General features: G+C 48.5%; 1 protein-coding gene across 5 annotated transcripts in view; it reads left to right on the forward strand.

The window, feature by feature from the left end:
- The window catches only part of LOC124551162 (cytochrome P450 4g15-like), a 166,439-nt gene that overhangs the window by 118,282 nt on the left and 30,212 nt on the right, over positions 1 to 17,945 (forward strand). For all 5 annotated transcript variants that reach the window (XM_047126136.1, XM_047126140.1, XM_047126135.1 and 2 more), the window contains one exon: positions 8,866 to 9,066. In XM_047126136.1, the coding sequence (XP_046982092.1) occupies positions 8,866 to 9,066 (201 nt within the window). The remainder of the gene's footprint in view (positions 1 to 8,865; positions 9,067 to 17,945) is intronic.

Genomic DNA, 17,945 nt, shown 5'->3' on the forward strand with positions numbered 1-17,945 from the left:
ACCTTGCAGACAGTTTTACAGCTGATACAGTTATTTAGATTGAAGTACTGTTTAAAAAAAAGCTTCACAAATATTCGATTAGATCTTGGAAAGGTTTAAAAGTGTTCCAGAGAATGGCAATTTGCTTTAAATGTTCAGTAATGCGACATTGCGTACTTCATGAAACAAAAATGACTAATGTTGAGACGCGGCACACACCCTGACGGATACTTCAACTCAAAAAGACAAGGCAATAATTACCAATCAAACACGAACTATGGTTTGTAATATCCAACAGATTTCACTTAACAATTGCTTGATTACAGCAAACTGCTGTTACCCCAGAACAATATACATAATTGTCCCAGAATTTGAAACATTACTAAACAGACAACATGTCTACGGGCGGCAATGACAGCCCCAAACAATAAATAATTTTTAGGCCATCTTTTCATAAATCTTAAGAACCATACAAACAGTAAGTGGTTTACTGACAAAAACTCCCACAGAAGCAGGATATCTTTTAAGATATAACTACAGAAACAACTCACAATTTCTCTTTCTAAATAAGACATTAAAAACTCAGTAAAATGAAAGGCATCCTTCAGGTATTACAAAATGTCAGTGCCAAAAATAACACATCCGTGAACGGAAACTAGGACTCGGATCGGTCCTGAATGAAAGCTGAAAGGAACGCTGAAGAAGGAAAGACGGAAGCCTCGGCGTTACCAGGAACAAATAATAAAATGCTCAACTTAAATTCACCGAAGAACTGAGTCTACTGATAAAGAAAGCGACCGCGCTATCGGCTACAATTCAAACTGGCCGCCGCCGAGGCGTCGCCCCTCAGTTAAACGGCCAGCTACAACTGATGACGCGGACCGCTGATTGTATGACTGAAAGAACAACATAAAACCACACAGCAACTGGGCGCATCCAGGGTAACACAATCCTTAAAACATTAGAAAAATTTAAAAACTCTTTGCAGCCAAATTAAATCTCTTCCAATCATTGTCTGCAACAACAGTTAACACTCACTTTGCACAGGAACCACGATACATAAAAATTCACCATGAGAACTTTTCAGACAGTGTAGAAACCAGAACACAATAATAATTACATGCAAGAAGAAAAACATTGTCATAAACCCCTTAATTTTACAAAAGAATGCCACTATATGTGGATTACACTTAATAGGTAGAGGCGGAAAGAAGTGCCAGAAAATCGAACCTGTGGCTATTTCGGAGGGCACAGACACGCACTTAGATGTCCACTCCTTGCCAGTACCTCAAGTGCGTCCAAAACAGCCAAACTCATTCACACAGGTAACCACTGTTCAATAAATTGTGCAGCAACGGCGTCCAAACACTGAGATAGCCATTATCTGCAAACAGTACGAAATTCAACATACATATACTCAGCAGGACTTTCAGAAGCTGAACAATTTCCACCGTCTGATTTTGTAGTGTATCCGGTTGCGGGCTGATACCTTCCAAAGCCACTTTCTCACGTTCACACCGTCTGGCAGCACAGGCGATGCCGTCGCCCCCTGACTAGACCCATCACGCAGTCGCCGACCGCACGCACGTCTCCGCCCGCGGCCCCACAGCCCACGTGACAGGAAGAGGCGGAGCTTGAGCGCAGAGCGGCCAACCGACCGACCAAGACCAGCCTTCTCCCCGCAGCGCCGGTGCGCTTAAACAGCCGAAAAGCGACCAAAGGGGAAAACCGCGGGCACGCGACACAGAGATCTCAAACGAATACCGAGAAGTGACTAGCGTGATCGATGAGACACAATTGCAGTCAGTCAACTCATACAAATGCCAAGGCGCAAGAATTTGTATTGTATGGACGCATATGTGAAGAATATGGCAGACTTCGTACGTTAGAAAAGCAATTAGTATACAAACATCTTGGTTACAAAACACTCGCGCCACCCTTCCTCCAGTATTGCTCATGTGTATGGGGCCCGTATCATACCGGACTACCAGAGGATTTTTAACACATACACGGTCCAGTCACGTTAATGTGAGCACCAGGAAGTCTGGTACCGCGCGCCGCGGAATTTGAATCCGCGCCAGACGTCATGGACGTCGAAGACCCATTGAGGTCTCTGCACCATCACGCCACCTGGCCCGCTTTTAGTGTGGGGGCGCCACAGTGGAACACGTGGTCCCAGCGGCCAATAGCGGCCGATAGCGTACTTAAACGCCGGCCACTCGCTCAGCCAGCCTTTTCCTCAAACGGATACGGATCCTTTACACCTGCCGGACAATATCCTCCTCAACCGCTTTTCTCCCACATCCTCTCCCACCCCCGTTCGCTGCCGTGCCTGTATTTCCACGTCCTACCTGCTCTCCATCTCTCCACCCTCCTTACCAAGGTGGCTTCCGCCAGCTCCCCCTCCCTGATGATGCCCTCCTCCATCTACCCCTCCTATCAACTTTGATCCTCCCCTCCTCTGTTTTTTTCCTCAGGACACCCTCGTTTCTCTTTTCCTTCCCTCCTTTCTCCCTTCCTCCCCCTTCTCCCTTGGGCTTCCCCTACCCCCCATACCTTCATTCCTCCCCCCATCTCCCCTCCCATTGGCATCTCTGCTCTCCCCTCTCCCTCCCCCACCACCTTCTTCTTCCCTTCTGGCAGGTCCCCGGACTCGTACGCTTTAAGTGGACATTTGCGCGCCAGAGATCATCGCCATCGGTTTAGTGTATGTGCGTCATGTTTGTGGTTCAGTGTTTTGCCGCCCACGCTCCTTCGTTCGCATGTGAAGTCTAAATCATCAGTGTTTGTGCACAGTGCCGACAGTTTTCTTGTTTATTCGTCTAGTGTGAATGGCTTCATGTTTTTAATCCTTGTATCTCCTGTTTTTTAACCACCAGTCTGTTACTTTTCCGTCTTCATTGTTTTTCTCTTTTATTGTACTGCTTGTGGCTGAAGAGCGGAGTAAAATTTTCCGCTGCCAGCCCACTTTGTATGAGGTGCAAAATAAAAAAAAAAAAAAGCTCAGCCAGTCTGTCTAATCTCGCTTACGTCGGTTTACACCTCGCTTTGCGCTAGACTGCTTACTTCCTGGTACACATACGAGTTTGTTACCTTGTGCCTCTGATGTTCGGTCTTCTTGTATTCTTTCTGTCCTTCGTTGGTCGTTTCCGTCCTCTTCCGTTGTGTTGTTGTTTGCGGGCCTCTGCGGGTCCCGCCGCGCCTTCCGTCATTGCTACCCCGCGACCGTCATGGTCGCAGTTACAACAGGCAACAGGAAGATACCGATAGGGCCGTGGAGCCATTCACGAGGTGCCGCAGATTCTCGAATGGGTTTAAATACAGGGAATGTTGTGGCCAGGGAAGACCGGTAAACTCACTCTCGTGTTGTCTAAAGCGAGCACGTACACTGCGAGCTGTGTGACACGTTGCATTGTCCTGCTGGTAGATGCCAACGTGCTGAGGGTAAACAAACTGCATGTAGGGGTGCACAGCGTCCGCAAGGATAGATTCATGTTTTTGTTGATCCTATGTGCCTTTTAGATTGACGTGATCACTCAGGGAATGGCAAGAAAAAATTCCCCAGGCCACAACACTCCTTCCTTGTTCACTTTCAGACATCACATGTCTTATACACCAACGGCCATCTGACAGATGGAGCAGAGTGACGGTCATTCATGTGAAAAGGTGCCTGTGGCCACTCAGAGGACGCCCAGTTGCACTATTGTCATGCAGATTCCAGCCTTCATTGACAGGAAACAGCAGTCAGCACGAGTGCGTGAACCATGCACCTGCTAAGGAGGCCGATACGCAGCTGCATCTAGTGAACGGTCGTTGAGGAGACACCGTTGGTAGCCCCCTGGGCAGTCAGTTGCTTGATGGTTGAAGGTCCATTCGGCTGCACGTATCTCTGCAGCCGTCCCTCACCCCTGTCATCTGTGGCCCGTGGTGCACCACAGTTGCCTCGTCACCTGTTTTGGATAGCACCATTTCGCCATGCACGGTATACATTAAGCAAAGCGTCACGTGAACAGTTGTCCACCGCTCGTGGTCCAGTGATGCCTCTGGATCACAGGGTCTCGGGTTCGATTCCTGGTCTGGTTGGAGATTTTCTCTGCCTGGGGACTGGGTGTTTGTGTGTCCTGAACATTTCATCACCATCTTCGTCGTCATCATCATTCGTGACAGTGGCTAAATTGGATTCTGTAAAAATTTGACTGTGTACAAATTGAGACTTTGTATGGGCTCTGTTGACCGTGCAGTTGAGCGCCCCACAAACCAAACATCGCCACGTGAACGATTTACAAAGTTAATCATTTCCTCCATCCTTGCACCCTTGATCCTAAATCCCACGACCATGGCCATTTGAACGTCGCTTCGCTTACGCATGACGATTGCGCTGTTTTCCGCGTCCCGCCCGACACACTTTATAGACCATCCACTTCGCCGTCCGTCAGTGGTTATTGCACGTCGGAGTCGGACGTAGGCTGTTGGCACATTAAGGTGACTGGACTGTATACAATATGGAATGAGGAAGTTCTGTGCAGAGTCGTCGAGAAAAGAAATATATGGCAAACACAGAGAACAAGGACAGGGTGATAGAATATACGAATGACTAATGGTACTAAAGGCAGCTGTAGAGGGAAAAAACTGTAGGGCAAGACAAAAATTAGAATACACGCTACAAATTTTTGAGGTCTTAAGGTGAAATTGCGACGCTGAGGAGGAGGCGTTGGCACAAGAGAAATTCGTCACGGATCTAATCGAACCAAAAACAAGGCTTGTGACTGTCCCCTTTGTAGTGTTGGCAGCGGAGCCAACACCGTGTTACTAGAGAACGCCGAAATGCACGCGTTTTACCTCACGCAGGCTGGCGTGAGGAGGGAAGAACTATACTGACGTGAGGTGTGGAACATGACAAGGAATTAGAATTCAGACATAAGTAGTTTGATACTTAACGTTAATCCATTAATGATGAACGTCGCTCTTGACGGTACATGATTCACAATATTATCTGTTCAAAATACATTCTTGAAGATAGTAATTATAGTAACTGAATATGGCGCCTTGCTAGGTCGTAGCAAATGACGTAACTGAAGGCTATGCTAAACTGTCGTCTCTGCAAATGAGAGCGTATGGAGACAGTGAACCATCGCTAGCAAAGTCGGCTGTACAACTGGGGCGAGTGCTAGGGAGTCTCTCTAGACTAGACCTGCCGTGTGGCGGCGCTCGGTCTGCAATCACTGACAGTGGCGACACGCGGGTCCGACGTATACTAACGGACCGCGGCCGATTTAAAGTGTGGTGTCTGGCAGTGACACCACACCCTTTGTTTCAGATCTCTGACGTTATCTTCAACAAGACAACGGTGGACTACACGCTGGCCTTGCTCTCAGGACCTGAGTACAGAAGATGTTCTACTTTCTCCAAGGCCAGCACGTTCTCCCGATCTCCCACCCTGTGAGAACGCCTGGTCAAGCATCGCCTTGAGGCTATCAAGTCACCATTTGCTAGTCAATATGATGATTTCTGACATGAAATTGAAGCAATATGGACTTGACGCAAATACATGTGTCATCCAAACGCACTTCTGGTCGATCAATTAAGTCGTATGCGCGACTGATTGGCGGATTAAGCCATCAGATTCTTAAGGTTTTTCCTATCCTCCACGTGCCCTGGCACCCCTTCTTCGTGTGGTGTCGTGTTTGTGTTGGATGAGAGACCTGAGAAGGCGAAATCCAGTGCCAGCAAACACGTGGCTCCCATACAGCAATAAGAGGGCCCCTGACAACGGAACCATACGAACTTCCCCTCATCGATTTTATTCGTAGTGAAAGGTTGTGTGGGAGACGATTTGGACTTCAACAAATGTAAACAGGAAAACGCAAAACTGAACCGATTCCGAGGAAATTCAGTTTGAAAATTATGGAGGTGCTCATTGTCACTGTATGGTCGCTAGCATTCGACGATCCTGCAGCCGAATTGGTATAGAAGCATACTTATTGCCGTTGTGTAGAAGTACTGCTTCTAACCCCTTTCCCTTCCGTCCTCCCCCTTCCACCTTCTATTTACATAGAACGCCAACTTACAACAGCTGTGAAATGCAACTACAGAGCTAACGTTTATCTCGCTCGGCTGCGAACTCTTTGGGGGGGGGGGGGGGGGACTAGCGACCGTACAAGTTATGCAGCGTGTTTCGCAATTCGTGTTACGGACTTCTGGAGGTTGTGGTGGAGGCTCAGTAGATCATGTTTTACACAGGAGCCCACGTCCATAACGGTTCGTCTCCATGTTACAAGGAGAAAAGAGCTACTCACAAGGGAACCTCCCCATCGCACCCTCCCCCCCCCCCCCCCCCCCCCCCAACCTCAGATTTAGTTATAAGTTGGCACAGTTTCCTGTTTTCTCGATTGATCTGTGTTCAGTTTACCAAGGCTATGCACTGTGCCAACTTATAACTAAATCTGAGGGGGGTGCGATGGGGAGGTTCCCTTGTCAGTCGGGCGCTAGATGTTTCTTAGGCAAGTACTGTAGTGACAGGATGCCGGAGTACACGTTCGCAGAGTGCACAGATACGGTGTTAATTTACAGAGAATCTGGCACTAGTGGAAGAGTAGCTCCACGCCTGAGCCACGCGTACTTCTCGAATCGTGACACTCCATCACACGCCATGTTTGCCACAGAAGAACAATTGCTGGGTGAAAGTTCACAAGCGACAGTGCAAACTGGGGTGTTACAACATGACGGCGCACTGTCGTACTGGAAGAGGAGGTGCTTCGTAAAGTTGAAGAGAACCCATCGACGAGTACTCGAGTCACTGCACGTTACGTTGATGTCTCTCACTCGCCTGTCTGGAGAGTTCTGCACGGACACCAACACCTGCCGTATACCGTCAGAAAGCACACGCTATGCTCCCGGCGGATTTCGTGCCATTTGTCAATCTCTGTACTTGGTTTTTACGCCATTGCGTGGATTTACCTCAGTTTACAAGGCGAATTTGTTCACCGACGAAGCGCCCTTCAAGAGGGAAGGTGTTTTGAATGTTCAAAACAACCACATTCGGGATTAAGAAAACCCCAAAGGCACCTGTACACAAAGATTTCGTGCCATTTGTCAATTTCTGTACTTGGTTTTTACGCCATTGCGTGGATTTACCTCAGTTTCCAAGGCGAATTTTGTTCACTGACGAAGCGCACTTCAAGACGGAAGGTGCTTTGAATGCTCAAAACAACCACATTCGGGATGAAGAAAACCCCAAAGGCACTTATACACAAAGATTTCAGCATACCTTCGGTACCAGTGTTTGGGCAGCTGCTCGTATCCGCGAAAGTCGTGTGACTGGCCCCGTATATCCTTGTTCCCCACCTAACGGTGTCAGGTTCCCGATATTCCTACAACAACTGATGGCGGAGTTTATGGAAGATGCGCCACTGGACATTCAGCACGAATTGTGGTCCCAGCCCGATGGCGTGGCAATTCATTTTGTAGTTCGCGTCCGAAATCACGTGAAAGCAGTTTACGGGGGCAGGTGGATCAGTGGAGATGGATCACATGCTCGACAACCGCGGTCCCCAGATTTAACCCCTTCGGAGTTCTTCTTGTGGGGCCACATGAAGAGTCTTGTCTACGAGACCCCTGTCCAGTCGAAGGAAGATCTGGTTCCACAGATCGTGGCTGCGGAAGGAGTGATCAAACTTACACCACGCGTGTTGGACACAGTTTATGCAAACTCACTGTGCAGATACACTGTGCGCACCCAACTTGGTGGTCGTCATATCGAACAGCTGTTATAACACCACAGTAAACAGGAGTGAAATCTGTATATACTGTTTTCCTTGTGACATAGAAAGAACCATTTCTGGACTTTGGTTCCTATGTCTAACTTGATCTACTAAGGCCATCTACAACGTCTGGAAGTGAGCAACATAAATTGTGAAACTCCCTGTATAAGGACGCCTAAAGTTTTCAAATCAGAATCTCATGAAAACGGTTGAGAGTTGCGTCTCCCTATTTGCACACGCTGGCGTCCTATTTGTGCCCTACACATCCTGTCAGTATGAATCAAATCGGTAGGGGGAAGTTCCTAGTCCCCTCGTGAGCTTAATGTCCCCATCCGACGAACGGTTCACATCACCAGTGTCAGATGTTCTCAGTTTATAAGACTATTTGGAGAGGTTTGGAATTTCAGCCAGGATATCAGCGCAGAGACTGATGAAGTGATGATCAGGGGCTTTACACCACCACATTATCCCTTTGCTGTCAGAACAAAGGGAAGGCAGGCGACAACAAGTGGCGGACCCACGCGGCTACTTCGACTCGATAACAAGCCCAGTTAGGGCCACTGTTGTGGAAACTTCCTGGCAGATTAAAACTGTGTGCTGGACCGAGACTCGAACTCGGAACCTTTGCCTTTCGCGGGCAAGTGCTCTACGGACTGAGCTACCAAAGCACGACTCACGACCCGTCCTCACAGCTTTACTTCCGCCAGTGCCTCGTCTCCTACCGTCCTGAGGACGCGTCGTGAGTCGTGCTTGGTTAGCTCAGTTGATAAAGTACTTGCCCGTGAAAGGCAAAGGTGCCGAGTTCGACTCTCCGTCTGGCACACAGTTTTAATCTGCCAGGAAGTTTCATATCAGCGCACACTCCGCTGCAGAGTGAAAATGTCATTCAGGGCCACTGCTGCTGCCAGAGTCGGCAGTTCTGTGTGCTAGAAGTCACGCTGTTGTGTCCACAACTCACTTACAACTTTGAACGTGTATCAATGCACTATACTACAAACGTAAAATAAGCAAACCTTTCTGAACTGCTATTATTCCTTGTATAATAGTTTATACAGTTTTCCTCTCCTCGTTCACTGCTGGCTTTGGAATGGTGTTGCAGTCTGTGATTCCAGTGGCGCTCTTTCAGCTGGTGACTATGACATTGACCGCCACCGACACGACGGCTGTGTGCATGAGTTACGCGCTGGCGCTGCTCGCGCTCCACCCAGAGTGGCAGGACGCGGCCCACCGGGAGCTGAAGGACGTCTTCGGCGAGGGCGGCGACTACTTGCGTGCTCCCAGCCTCGCAGAGCTGGCCAGCCTCAGGGTCCTGGAGAGCATCATCAAGGTGAGCCGCCACCCACTGATCAGTGAGGTCGCAAATCGTGCCACTAGAGGACGCCACCAAGTTTCATCTGTAGACCACTGTTCTGGGACTTCAGACGATTCTTTGTTGGTGGTCGAAGCAGCTCTGGAGATCACCATGAAGGTGGAGAGGTACCCACTAATTTCCATGTGCCAGAACTGCATACAATCATCACGCTATGGGAGTATGCGCATAAGGGTCTCCATGTGTACCTCTATTTTGAGACTTCCGGTTTGATTTGCTGTTGATGGTGGTAGTAGTGCTGTAGAGCACTACTGAGGTAAACAGTCAGCCAGTAATTGCTGGGTCTCACAAACACAGTCAAAAGATGTCCCATCAGAGAATGTCCCCAGGGTTGCATATGTGGACTACTGTTATTGAGACTTCACGCTGAATTTGTTGATGTCGGTGGTAGTAGTGCTACAGAGCACCATGAAGTTGTTATAAGGACGTTCTTCTTCATGTTCCATTTGGGACACACATCTCAGATTTTCTTCTTACAGAAGTCTCCCCAAGGCACTAATCGATGACTAGAGGAGAAAAAAATCTGTAAACTGATCTCTGAAAAAATTTCATCTTTCCTATTGATACATACTAGCTCCCATGTCCCACAGCTACAGACACAACTCATTATGAGAGGATGCCCTCTAGGCTCTCTTTGTGACGCTGTTTTAAAACGTTAGCTTCATTGTTGATGGTGGTATAGTACTGGAGAGCACCATTGAAGTAAATTTCTAATTACTACCTGCCATGTCCCACAATTGGAGTCACTGGGCAGTGTACAACAACATACCACCTACGTGTTATTGTGGCATTTAGATTTGCTGTTGGTGGTGGTGGTAGTGTTGGATAGCATAATCGAGGTGCCTTAGAGACAAGTTCTTCTTCACGTAGGGTAGTAGGAGTAATCCATCGAACTACAGACCTATATCATTGACGTCCGTTTGCAGTAGGGTTTTGGAGCATATACTGTATTCAAACATTATGAATCACCTCGAGGGGAACGATCTATTGATACGTAATCAGCATGGTTTCAGAAAACATCGTTCTTGTGCAACGCAGCTAGCTCTTTATTCGCACGAAGTAATGGCCGCTATCGACAGGGGATCTCAGGTTGATTCCGTGTTTCCGGATTTCCGGAAGGCTTTTGACACCGTTCCTTATAAGCGACTTCTAATCATGCTGAGGGCATACGGTGTATCGTCTCAGTTGTGCGACTGGATTCGTTATTTCCTGTCAGGAAGGTCGCAGTTCGTAGTAATAGACGGCAAATCATCGAGTCAAAATGAAGTGATAACAGGTGTTCCCCAGGGAAGCGTGCTGGGACCTCTCCTGTTTCTGATCTATATAAATGACCTGGGTGACAAACTGAGCAGTTCTCTTAGGTTGTTCGCAGATGATACTTTAATTTACCGTCTAGTAAGGTCATCCGAAGACCAGTATCAGTTGCAAAGCGATTTAGAAAAGATTGCTGTATGGTGTGGCATGTGGCAGTTGACGCTAAATAACGAAAAGTGTGAGGTGATCCACATGAGTTCCAAAAGAAATCCGTTGGAATTCGATTACTCGATAAATAGTACAATTCTCAAGGCTGTCAATTCAACAAAGTACCTGGGTGTAAAAATTACGAAAAACTTCAGTTGGAAACACCACATGGACAATATTGTGGGGAAGGCGAGTAAAAGGTTGCGTTTCATTGGCAGGACACTTAGAAGATGCAACAAGTCCACTAAAGAGACAGCTTACACTACACTCGCTCGTCCTCTGCTAGAATATTGCTGCGCGGTGTGGGATCCTTACCAGGTGGGATTGACGGAGGACACTGAAAGGGTGCTAAAAAGGGCAGCTCGTTTTGTATTATCACGTAATAGGGGAGAGAGTGTGGCAGATATGATACGCGAGTTGGGATGGAAGTCATTAAAGCAAAGACTTTTTCATCGCGGCGTGATCTATTTACGAAATTTCAGTCACCAACTTTCTCTTCCGAATGCGAAAATATTTTGTTGAGCCCTACCTACATAGGTAGGAATGATCATCAAAATAAAATAAGAGAAATCAGAGCTCGAACAGAAAGGTTAGGTGTTCGTTTTTCCCGCGTGCTGTTCGGGAGTGGAATGGTACGAAGATAGTATGATAGTGGTTCTATGAACCCTCTGCCAAGCACTTAAATGTGAATTGCAGAGTAATCATGTAGATGTAGATACTAGTTGGAGCAACGATTTAAGTTTTAGTTCTTACAGCAGTTTTGCCAAGGCACTGGTCAATAACTGGAACAGAAATAGTCTGCAAAGTGGTATATGACAAATTTCCCGCTTGTGTTGCCTCTAGATCCCCAAGAACACAAAGTAGGAGTAGCTGCCATGACCCACGGTTCCATTAGTGGACTGGTATTTTAACACTTCAGATTTGTTGGTGATGGTGGTGGTAGCGGTGGAGATCACTACTGTAGTGCGCTGCCACCCACTAGTTTCCAGGTCGCACAACTGCAGTCACAAGGCACGCTATGCTAGGGTGCGTCAATGTTTCCTTACGTGGAGCACAGTTTGAGGCTTCAGATTGGACTTGTTTTTGGTTTGTTTTGGTTTTAGGGCGCAAAACTGCTATCGTCATTAGCGCCCAGTCCGTGACTTAGGAAACAGTAAAAACCGAAAATGGAAACCAGTAGCAATGGGAACGAAACTCAAAAAACTGGAGAAACTAAAAGCAGAAGCAAGGCTTAAAAATCCACTAGAGAAAGGGGTTGCTTGTCCCCAAAAAAAGCTTCAAATGACTGGCGTCATTTCACTATCACTAATAAACTCGAGAACGCGATCGGACGAGCGCGTGTCATCTGCTAAAATTGACGATATATCAGGCGACAGCTGTAGACGGGCGCGTAATGGAGTAAAATAGGGGCACTCAATTAAAAGGTGTCCTACCGTCCACAGCTGAGAGCAGTGGGGACAGAGTGGGGGAGGATCGCCGCTTAAAAGATCTCGATGGCTAAAAAGACAGTGCCCTATCCGGAGTCTAGTTAGAATTACCTCCTCCCGACGACGCGTTCGGGAGGAAGAGGTCCAAGCACAAGGAAGAGCTTTCACATCCCGCAATTTATTATGGGGAAGTGTCGACCAATGTGCGTGCCATAAAAGCACAACACGACGACATAAAACGCTCCGTAGATTGGTGAAGGGAATCGATTGAATAGCTGGCCGAAGAAGAGAGACTGCAGCCTTGGCCGCTATATCGGCCGCCTCATTTCCACAGATACCGACGTATCCCGGGAGCCAGAGGAACGCCACCGAGACGCCCCCCAGATGGAGCAAGCGCAGACAGCCCTGAATCCGGTGGACCAGAGGATGGACAGGGTAAAGAGCTTGGAGACTGAGGAGAGAGCTGAGAGAATCTGAACAGATAACATACATTATCCGCTGATGGCGGCGGATGTAGTGGACAGCCTGGAGAACAGCGTAAAGCTCCGCAGTATAAACCGAACACTGGTCGGGAAGCCGAAATTGATTTGGGGTGTCACCAACAATATAGGCACTCCCTAAACCTAACGATGTTTTCGAGCCATCAGTGTAAATAAATGTGGCATTCTTCATTTGTGCACATAGAGCAGCAAATGCCCGACGATAAACAAGTGAAGGGGTACCATCCTTGGGAAATTGACAAAGGTCACGGAGCAGGCAGATCCGGTGACGGAGCCAAGGCGGCGCTGTACCTCAAGTTGTCAAGAAGGTTTTAGGAAAGCGGAAGGAAAGAGAATGGAGCAGTTGACGGAAGCGGACTCCCGGTGGTAGTAGGGAGGAGGGGCGGCCTGCATACCCTACATCAAAGGAGGCGTCGAAAAAAATGTCATGGGCTGGATTAGCAGGCATGGAAGACAGATGGCTAGCATAACGACTCAGAAGGACTGCTCGCCGATTGGACATCGGAGGTTCAGCAGTCTCAGCATAAAAGCTTTCCACAGGGCTGGTGTAAAAAGCTCCAGACACTAAACGTAATCCACGGTGGTGGATAGAGTTGAGACGACGAAGAATAGACGGCCGAGCAGAGGAGTAAACTATGCTTCCATAGTCCAATTTCGAGCGCACTAAGGCGCGATAGAGGCGGAGAAGGACGACTCGGTCCGTTCCCCAGGAGGTACCATTCAGGACACGGAGGGTGTTGAGGGATCGCAGGTAGCTAGCCGAAGGACAGGAAACGTGGGAGGACCAGCACAGTTTTCTGTCAAACATAAGACCCAAGAATTTTGCGACGTCCGAAGACGGAAGGTTGACAGGTCCTAGATGTAAGGAGGGTGGAAGAAACTCCTTACGTCGCCAAAAATTAACACAAACGGTCTTACTGGGAGAAACACGGAAGCCGGTTTCGATGCTCCAAGAATGGAGGCGATCGAGACATCCTTGAAGACGTCGTTCAAGAAGGCTGGTCTGTTGAGAGCTGTAGTAGATCGCAAAATCGTCCACCAAGAGGGAGCCCGAGACATCAGGAAGGAGACAATCCATAATTGGATTTATGGCAATGGCAAAAAGTACAACACTCAGCACGGAGCCCTGGGGTACCCCGTTTTCTTGGGAGAAAGTACAGGAGCGTGTAGTGTTCACCCGCACTCTAAATGTGCGCTCTGCCATAAATTCGCGAAGAAAAAGGGGCAGCCGACCTCGAGAGCCCCAAGAGAACAGTGTGCGGAGGATGCCTGTCCTCCAACAGGTATCGTATGCTCCCTCCAGGTCAAAAAATATTGCTACTGTATGGCGTTTCCGGAGAAAATTGTTCATGATATAAGTGGAGAGAGCAACAAGATGGTCAACTGCAGAACCATGCTTTCGGAATCCGCATTGGGCAGGTGTTAAAAGACTGCGGGACTCCAGCCACCAAGCTAAACGGCAATTCACCATACGCTCCAGAACCTTACATACACTACTCGTGAGAGAAATGGGGCGATAGCTAGAGGGGAGATGTTTGTCGTTTCCAGGTTTCGGAACAGGAATGACGATAGCTTCCCGCCATCGTCTGGGAAAAGTACTGTCGGTTCAAATTCGATTATAAAGGCGAAGGAGGTAACGCAGACTATGGGTTGATAAATACAGCAACAGTTGGACGTGGATACCATCCGGTCCTGGGGCGGAGGAGCGAGAAGAAGAGAGTGCATGTTGGAGTTCCCGCATGGAGAAACAGTATTATAGCTTTCGCGACTTTGAGAGAAGAAAGCAAGATGTTGCACTTCCGTTGCAGGTTTCTTCGGGAGAAACGCTGGCGGGTAATTTGAAGAGCTCGAAATCCCAGCAAAGTGTTGACCCAATGAGTTAGAAATTGCGATGGGGTCCACTAATGTATCATGCGCGACAGTGAGCCCAGAGACTGGGGAGAAACTAGGCGCGCCTGATAACCGTCGAATCCGACTCCAAACTTCCGAGGAGGGAGTGAAGGTGTTAAATGAGCTAATAAAGAATTTCCAGCTTGCCTTCTTGCTATCGCGGATGACGCGACGGCATCGCGCACGAAACTGCTTATAGCGGATACAGTTGGCCAAAGTAGAATGGTGGCGGAAAACACGAAGAGCACGTCGCCGCTTACGTATTGCGTCATGGCATGCCTCGTTCCACCAAGGAACTGGGGGGCGCTGGGCAATTCGGAGGTGCGTGGTATTGAATGTTCCGCAGCTGTAAGAATAACGTCTGTAATATGTGTGACCTCATCGTCGACGCTAGGAAAGTGACGGTCATCGAATGTCGCTAGAGACGAAAAAAGTGTCCAATCGGCTTGGGCAAACTTCCAGCGTCGCGGGCGCATATATGGCAGTTGAGGCTGCAGTCTAAGGACACATGGAAAGTGGTCACTCGAGTGTGTATCATCAAGGGCGAACCATTCGAAGAGCCGAGCTAGCGGAACAGTACCGACCGAAAGGTCCAAATGAGAGAAATTTGTCGTGGAGGCAGACAAAAATGTAGGGACCCCAGTGTTGAGGCAAACTAGATCCGCTTGGTGGAAGACGTCTAGCAATAGTGAGCCACGTGGACAAGGATGTGGAGATCCCCAAAGCGGGTGGTGGGCATTGAAGTCGCCAACCAGCAAATAGGGGGGTGGAAGCTGACCAAGAAGATGAAGGAGATCAGCTCATGCCATTGGTGTGGACGATGGAATGTATACAGTACAAAGAGAAAAGGTATATCAAGAAAGGGAAAGATGGACAGCAACAGCTTGGAAGGAAGGGTTTAAGGGGATTGGGTGATAATGGAGAGTATCATGGAGAAGAATCGTGAGTCCTCCATGGGCTGGAGTGCCTTCAACAGAGGGGAGATCAAATCGGACGGACTGAAAATGGGGGAGAACAAAGCAGTCATGGGGACACAGCTTTGTTTCCTGAAGACAGAAGATGGCCAGCGAGTAGGATCGTAAGAGGATCGACAATTCATCCCGATTGGCCTCAAATGCCGTGGATATTCCAGTGGATAATGGACATAGGGTGAATAGAAAATGGAGGAATGTGACCAAGGTTGCTATCAACTCAACGACCGCTCAGAGCTTGCGACCGACAGCATGGAATGGCATTCAGCCGAAGGCAGAAGATGGTGATCCATAATTTGTTCAGGAGCAGCTCCTGCCACAAGCGATCGGCTGGTTGATCGGCCGCCAGCAGTGCCCCTCGGCGACACAGAAGACGGCCGAGGGCGATTTCCGCCAGGCGGTGCTGTAGATGAGACACGCCTTGGTGGAGAAGGAGATGAACAGGGTTTCTTATTAGCCTTCTTCGAAACATGATGTTTAGATGAAGGAGTAACCGATGGTTGTGAAGTTGGGGTACGTAAAAAATCTTCACGAGTATGCTCTTTTTTCGAAGTCTTCGTGTCTGACTTTTGTGCTCGAGATTTAGCAGAACCCGATGAAGGGTGAGCCATAGAGTGGGCAGGCGAAAGTGAGGTTGAACAGGCGATCTTTACGCTGGCCCATCTGACGACCATGGCACTGAAGGTGAGGTCGCAAGTCTGCGTGGCCGCCTCCTTTGTTGGCCGAGGAGAAGCAAGGACAGTGCTGTATTTTCCTGTCTGAGGCACAGTGGGCTGTCGACTGGCGAATAATTTTCGAGCAGCAAAGGTCGACACCTTTTCCTTCACTCTGATTTCCTGAATGAGCTTTTCGTCTTTAAAAATGGGGCAATCTCGAGAGGAAGCAGCGTGGTCACCCTTACAGTTGATGCAACGAGGGGATGGAGGTGGACAAGCACCCTCATGGGCATCCCTGCCACAAGTAACACATTTGGCCGGATTGGGACAGGACTGGCTGGTGTGACTGAACTGCTGACACCGATAGCAACGCATAGGGTTTGCGACGTAAGGGCGAACGGAAATTCTCATAGCCTGCTTTCATTTTCGATGGGAGTTGAACTTTGTCAAATGTCAAGAAGACAGTGCGGGTTGGAATGAGGCTCGTGTCAACCCTTTTCAGAACTCTATGAGCAGCCGTTACACCCTGGTTAGACAGGTAGTGCTGAAATTCCTCGTCAGACAATCCGTCGAGGGAGCGTGTATAAACGACTCCATGTGAGGAATTTAAAGTGCGGTGCGCTTCAATCCGGACAGGGAAGGTGTGGAGCAGTGAAGTACGCAGCAATTTTTGTGCCTGGAGGGCACTGACTGTTTCTAACAACAAGGTGCCATTCCGTAATCTGGAACAAGACTTTACAGGACCTGCAATTGCGTCAACACCTTTCTGAATAATGAAAGGGTTGACCATGGAGAAGTCGTGACCTTTGTCAGACTTCTGAAACAACAAGGAACTGTGGCAACGATGGAAGAACTGTCTGTGGCTGAGACTCAGTGAACTTACGCTTGTGAGCAGACATAGTGGAAGATGAGGAAACCATTGCGGAAGAATCCCCATGATTACCGGCGTCTCCGATGGCGCTCTCCTCCCTTGTGGGGCCCCTCTCTGAGGGCACTCCCGCCTTAGGTGATTGTTCACACCTCAGGTCACACCTCCCGACAAACGGACGTAGGGACCAATCGGCACTTTCGGAAGGTATCAGCTCGGGTAATCACCCCTCCCTGGGCCTGGCCGTTACCAGGGGGTACGTACGTGTCCTACCTGTCTACCCGGGGCGGGGAATTACGCGTTACCCCGTCATCGGCTACGCACGAAAATGCGTGGGTCGGCCTTCAGACACGCACAGGGAGGAAGAAAGGGAAAGGGAAAGGCGAAGAATGCGTTACATTTACGAGCGTCCGTCTCTGGACGTAGGCACAAACCATACTCCCAGAGGGGGAGAAGGGGAAGGAAAGAGCCAGAGGTGAGGGGAGGGGGGCGAAGATGGGGGATAGGGAAGGATGCGGAAATGGAAGGTATGCAGCCCGGAAAGGAAGGAGGGCCACATTAGCTCGGGGTCCTGTGCTCGCTACGCACATATCCACAAAAAGAGTTGCGGACCCCCTGGGGAGAGGTTGGACTTGTTGATCATGATAGCTGTGCTGGAGAGCGACATCAAGAAGCTTTCCAAACAAGTATTTCAGTTAGGGCAACCATTTAACCCACTACTGCACGGTTTCTTTAGGAAACCAGTTTTATTGAAAAAAATATTTGACGGTAGGGTCAGATAGACAAAATACTATGTAACAGCTTGAACACTGAAATTTTGATTTATTCATTACTTTAGATTTGGTGCCAATAACAGACAGGGAAATAAACTCTTTCCTATCATTAAGCATCATTTTACACACCTTAAAACCTAACTAGTTGTAATCCAACAGGTAGAAATACATCACTCTTTGAGCTGCTGTCGCGTGTGTTTAATTACACTCGACCTTTAGCAAAGATTATTATTGATTTAACTATTTCTACCAACATTACGATGCCTAACAAAGTCTAGCTCGATGGGGTGA

Source organism: Schistocerca americana, chromosome 9 (genome assembly GCF_021461395.2).
Source record: "Schistocerca americana isolate TAMUIC-IGC-003095 chromosome 9, iqSchAmer2.1, whole genome shotgun sequence".
In the NCBI taxonomy this organism is placed as follows: domain Eukaryota; kingdom Metazoa; phylum Arthropoda; class Insecta; order Orthoptera; family Acrididae; genus Schistocerca; species Schistocerca americana.